At 42.6% G+C, this 6,000-nt stretch overlaps 1 protein-coding gene across 2 annotated transcripts in view; it reads right to left on the bottom strand.

The window, feature by feature from the left end:
* Positions 1 to 861: 861 nt before the first annotated feature.
* Positions 862 to 6,000, bottom strand: part of LOC105035390 (uncharacterized) — a 41,264-nt gene continuing 36,125 nt past the window's right edge. Inside the window, exons 6-7 of one of the 2 annotated variants that reach the window (XM_010910937.4) lie at positions 1,353 to 1,561; positions 862 to 1,238 (exon numbers count right to left, since the gene is read on the bottom strand). In XM_010910937.4, the coding sequence (XP_010909239.1) occupies positions 1,219 to 1,238; positions 1,353 to 1,561 (229 nt within the window). In that variant the 3' untranslated portion in view covers positions 862 to 1,218. Of the gene's footprint in view, positions 1,562 to 6,000 lie in introns of both variants that reach the window. The other variant, XM_010910938.4, reaches the window with a different exon arrangement.

Below are 6,000 nucleotides of genomic sequence, written 5' to 3'. Positions count from 1 at the left end.
ATTATTTAAAATATTATAAAATAAAAAAAAATTATTATTATTTCTTGATGTCTTATTTGACTTTCTGTAAATCCTATAACATCCCGAATAATATTATGACATTCTGTTCTTGATATGATATCCTATATCAGTAATATTACTTTCTAATAATTATTTATAAAATATAAAAAAATATCATATCATTATTATGATGGTCTATTATTTTTTATGATATCTTGTTGATTGTTACGATATTTTGTTATTATCAATGACATCCTTACCGGCAAAGCATGAATAAAATAGAATAAAAAATAATATTTTGAAGGAAAAAAATATTTGTCAAAAAAAAATTTGAAAAAAAAAATAAATCTAGATTAAATATTTATCTCATTATTAATTGTATTACATGATCCCACCTTTTCTCCATCAAATATGGTGGATAGAATTTCTCGCCATTCTAAACTACAGATTGGACTGAGAATATCCAACTCTAGACCCAAGAAGATTTAATGATGGCCTATGTTAGGATGCATATTAGAGACCTGAAACACCGCACTCCCCTTCAGTGGGTGACACCTGGTACAAGGAATACATGCAATTCTGGGTTACAACCCATCATTAAGTAGTGGATCACTGAGGAACCTATCACATTTGAATCATGCGTTGCCCATTATAAAACCTCCAATGATTCTTATGTTTGACAAGGTGGAATTTGTGTTGGATCAGATGTTCAACATATTCAATGGTCCCGTTAAGCCCAATATATCATCCTGATATATGCCTGGCCTATATAGCTGTACTGGCAAATTTATCAGCTACACCATTGGAGAGAGTAGCTTCTGAGATATTCTTAGACATGTCATAAAGCCAAGGTGAAAGAGATAAAACCTAAGTTGAGATATTCTTGATTTCAAGAAGCATTTTATTGTATCTGCACCATGAAATGCACATGCTAAATTTGTTGCTGAGGAAGAATCAAGCACATTCAACAATGCATCTAAAAACGGGAGGAATGTGATTCTGTAAACACAAAAGCACACCACGATCCTCATTTTCAATATATCACTAATACAGTATTATAGAACAAATCTGCCTCGCATACTCTCCCATGCCCTGATTCAATCATAATAGCCCCATCGGCCACAAACCACTCCAATTGCTTTTCTAACTCTTCTTTTTTCTTTTCTAGTCCATCAGACAAATATATATATATATATATATAGCTTCTTCCAGACAAGCTCAACCATGTGTACCTTTCACTGGTTTGCAATGTGAAGTGTATGAGTTAGAAGGCCTTTTGATAAATTGCTTTTCCACAGTAGAAAAAGAATTGGAAATAAACCATCTTGTGCTGAAACTTTAGCTTCCCTTACCATCCATTGTATAAACGGGAATTTGCCAGTTCTTGGTATTCTTCTTGGGATCATCTGTAAGGCTAAGATCATTCTCATCTTCCTTAAATGTCTTGACAAAGGTTTTTGCACCCACCAAAATCAACCTTTCTACCATAAACAACTGATAATTATTCTGGATCACAGGGTCCAAAATGCTACTAAAGTTTGATGAGTATGCCAACTTGTATCTGTGGAACAGTTTGACAACATGAAGCACAAATATTAGTTGAGGATGTCGATTGAAAAAAGGAAATCTGGCAATGGCAGAGCAAGTAGTACTATAATAACAAGATGAAAGGGATGGAGGAAATTTCAGATGCAAGAAGAGTTAGCAACCTCAAATAGTTCATAAAAATGTAATACAGAACATTTTAGTACCCATCACATAAAAAAGCCATTATACAAAACAGAAACAATCTTAAGTCATCCGATAGCAAAACAAAATCAAAAAGCCTATACACTGCAAAAGTTTTGGCAAACCATGTTAGCATGCAAGAGTTTGAAAATCAGTACATACTATACAGAATGTAATTTCTATACAAATAACAATGAATTTGATGTTTCAAACAAAATTGATGACTAAGATATATTACAGTGTAATCAATTTTCATATCTTGGATCTGTTTTAAGAAATAGAGGAATGATAGGTGATGACCTATCTAATAAAATTTGACTCAGTAAGCGGACTTGAAAGGTGCCTCTGCATTGTTATCAATAAAATGTCTGCCTTGGCAACTATAGAGAAATTTTATAAGATGACGGTAAAGTTCACAATGCTGCATGGTTTTCAGCATTGGATATTAGAACCAAACAAGATGACTATAGTGGATATAAGAATGTTAGAGGTGGATGTGGTAAAACTATGAAAAGTTGGAATCAGAAACAATCTATTATATTAAAAGTAAAAGCAACACTAAACACTTCTAAAACTTGAGGTTGTTATTAACAATGACAATTAGCATATTAGGATTTGCAAAACCTACCCCAAATAGTTGGGACAACATTTGACTGAAGAGATGCCAAAACACCAAAATGAGAATTCAACTTGTCTACCTTGAAGTAGACTGACAACTTGAGAAGTCTACATCATCTGGAAATCCTGATTCAGGTCCAGGTTCTATTTTACATCAATTAACTTTTGAGACATCAAACATTCCCTAAAATCGCATTGAAGATATAAATCTAAATATCAAATCTAGAAAGTACATTTAACAAATGAAAAGATCTAAGAATAACAAGAATAAGTTTTTGCAGCTAGTAAGTTTAATTGATAAATAAGTTAATAGCAAATGGAAAAAGTGGATAAAGTTACCAAATATCCATACCGAAAGTCAAAATATCCCATTCCTTCATTCTCAATTAGGGACCTAAAGAGCTTAAGTGGTCAGATTCATGGTCTTGACCTTAGTTTCTAGAACCAAGAGGTGTAGGAGTGGGTAAAGGCACGGTTGTGGGGAGGCAGATATTTCAAAACAAAGAAGCACTTAGGAAGCTGGTGCAAGCTTGAGATTCTAGAAAGATTCTGAAGCAGGCATGTTGCCCTAGGTTGAACATTTTGGCTGCTAGTTGTATTTTTACTATACCCACCAGCAGTTCAAACTCATGGAACTGCAGTACTTTTATTTAACCATGCAACTTCAAATCTTTTACCTAACCTACCTAGCTTGCTTAACCAATTTTGATTTGAAGCACCTCCATTAGCTTCCTCTAAGACCATATAGGTATGTGAATGAAAATCTAGTCATGCATAAAAAATTCCAAGAATATAGAGATACATAAAGTATGTGAGGTCCTTAACTTCGTCATAATATTCCAACATGTAGCTCAAGGTTTTAGTTGCCACAATTAGATACTTTAGAAACAATTCTAAAAGCATTTATGTAGCTGATATGGGCTCAAGATCCTAGAAAGATTCCAAAGAAAATGCATTATCCTGGGCAGAAGATTCTAGCTACCAAGCTTACATAGACTCCAAGTCATTTAATTTGCGATTTATGCTAAGCTTATATTCAACAAACAAATGATTTAAAACTACCCACCAGGCCTCATGTTTTAGCATGCTCCATCAGGTCAGAAACTAGCACTCCGATCCCTAGAAATTATTTTCTTCTCATTAGTTGACTTTGACTGCTTTCTATGGACAACCCTTTTCCTCATCATAGATATTCAGGAAGAAAGTAGCAAAACCTTTGCATAATCCTTTTAAAACCTGATCTCTCCTTCACATAATTTTATATGAACATAAAACTTTTAAGATCCCCCATGACATTAGCTTCTTAAAACAAGGCTATATCTAATAATTGCTTGATTTAGAGATCATGAGACCGTGACTGTCCACCACAAGAACAATAATATATCTAATATACTGTGGCCAATTATTTCTTTCAATTTGTCAGTCCTAATGACCTTCTTTAGGTGAAGAACAAAAAACTTCAAGGTATTCAAAGAAGAGGCTTCAGATACTGTAATTGATCACATTTTCAGGATATATAGTCCCCTTTTTCCCTTTGGGTAGATCAACCCACAAATTAGAAGTAGGCTTCATGATGAAGGTAGCCCTTTCCAAGCAAATTCATCGATATACAGCCTATGTTCATGTCACTCATGCTAGCTGTTGGTGCAAAAATCCGCTTGCACCGGAGAAGCTGGAGTCGAGGGAGTCGCGGTTGCCGTCGGGACCTGCAAAAGAAGTCTAAACCGGAGGTGGGGTTGCTCCGGCAAGACCCTCCGACGCTCAAGTCAGTTCTCTGCCTCAACAAGAATGGAGTGCTCGAACGAAAATTTTAGCAGAGTTTCTAAGTAAAAAACGAGAGCTTATCGAATAACGTATCTGGGGTTCCCCCTTTTATAGACGGAGGGGGCAACAAACTGATGGTGACGTCTGTAACCGTCTGGTAGTGGGCTGCCCATGGTCAGGAAAAGTTTGTTGCAGAGAGTAGTGGGGTGGACCCGTGGCCATTACCGGGGCGTGCCACGTGGAGTCTGCCACGAGAAGCGGAGCGGCGTCCGTTGTCGCGACTTGCCAGAGGATAGAAGAATCGCACGGTATCCATCACAGAAAGTGGAGCAGGGCCGTGGCCATTATTACGGCCTGCCAGGAAGTGATGGAGCCGCGTGGAATCCGTCGCAGGAGGTGGAGCAGGGTCGTGGGGTGATGGAGTCGCGTGGAATCTGCCGCAGGGAATGGAGCAGAATCGCGGCCGTTACTGCAGCGCACCAAGGGGCGAAGGTCTGCCGGCTGAAGCCCGGCTGGAGTGTCTGGCGGAGAGAGGTAGTTAGCCACCTGTCCAAGAGGAGCTCGGAATCCGGCTTTCGCAAGAGTTCGGATGGAGTCTTCCTTCAGTCACAGCCGGGGGTGGAGTCCGGCTCCCATAGGGGTCTGGGCGGAGCTCACCGGCAGTTGAAATCGAGGACGAGGCCCGGCTCCCGTACGAGCCCGGGCGGAGTCTTCCTGCAATTAAAGTCAGGTGCGAAGTCCGACTCCCGTAAGAGTCCGAACGGAGCTTACCCGCGGTTGAAGTTGGTGACGGAGCCCGGCTCCCGTAGGAGTCCGGGCGGAGTCTTCCTGCAGTTGAAGTCGGGTGCAAAGTCCGGCTCCCGTAGGAGTCCGGACGGAGCTTACCAGCAGTTGAAGTTGGTGACGGAGCCCGGCTCCCGTAGGAGTCCGGGCGGAGTCTTCCTGCAGTTGAAGTCGGGTGCGAAGTCCGGCTCCCGTAGGAGTCCGGACGGAGCTTACCAGCAGTTGAAGTTGGTGACGGAGCCCGGCTCCCGTAGGAGTCCGGGCGGAGTCTTCCTGCAGTTGAAGTCGGGTGCGAAGCCCGGCTCCCGTAGGAGTCCGGACGGAGCTTACCAGCAGTTGAAGTCGGTGACGGAGCCCGGCTCCCGTAGGAGTCCAGGCAGAGTCTTCCTGCAGCTGGAGTCAAGTGCGAAGTCCGGCTCCCGTAGGAGTCCGGACGGAGCTCACCAGCAGTTGAAGTCGGTGACGGAGCCCGGCTCCCGTAGGAGTCCGGACGGAGTCTTCCTGCAGTTGAAGTCGAGTGCGAAGTCCGGCTCCCGTAGGAGTCCGGATGGAGCTCACCAGTAGTTGAAGTCGGTGACGGAGCCCGGCTCCCGTAGGAGTCCGGGCGGAGTCTTCCTGCAGTTGGAGTCGGGGACGGAGCCCAACTCCCGTAGGAGCCCGGGCGGGGTCTTCCTGCAGCTGGAGTCAGACGCGAAGTCCGCAAGGGTCAATCCTGCTGAGAACTTCGGCTGAGGGTATTTTATACCCAACACCAGTCCCCCTACTTCCGAGTTTGAATTTCAAATGAAGAAAGTACAGAGAGATTGGCATAGCCGAAGTTGTCCCCTCAAATCCTGCGCACGACCGTCCCCAGATATTTTGGCATTAAATGTGCGCGTGCTGGAGTCTTTTCGAATCGGGGCGATACGAAGGGACCCTTCGAAATTCCCGCTGGTACACTGGCCCAGGTACGGCGCAATAATGGCCCTGCCTACCGTCAGCCGCTTTTAGCCGCCTGCCGTGGCGAGTGGGACACGTGTCGAGCGCGGGCCTGCCTGGGGGGATTCGCGATCATTATGGCGCCGGATCCCAGGGTCTATTTAAACCCGTCCTTCCACCTTCAGGGGC

The sequence above is a fragment of the Elaeis guineensis genome, chromosome 1 (assembly GCF_000442705.2).
Source record: "Elaeis guineensis isolate ETL-2024a chromosome 1, EG11, whole genome shotgun sequence".
In the NCBI taxonomy this organism is placed as follows: domain Eukaryota; kingdom Viridiplantae; phylum Streptophyta; class Magnoliopsida; order Arecales; family Arecaceae; genus Elaeis; species Elaeis guineensis.
Note: the sequence above shows the minus strand (reverse complement) of the source record. Positions and strands in the feature narration are given on the sequence as shown.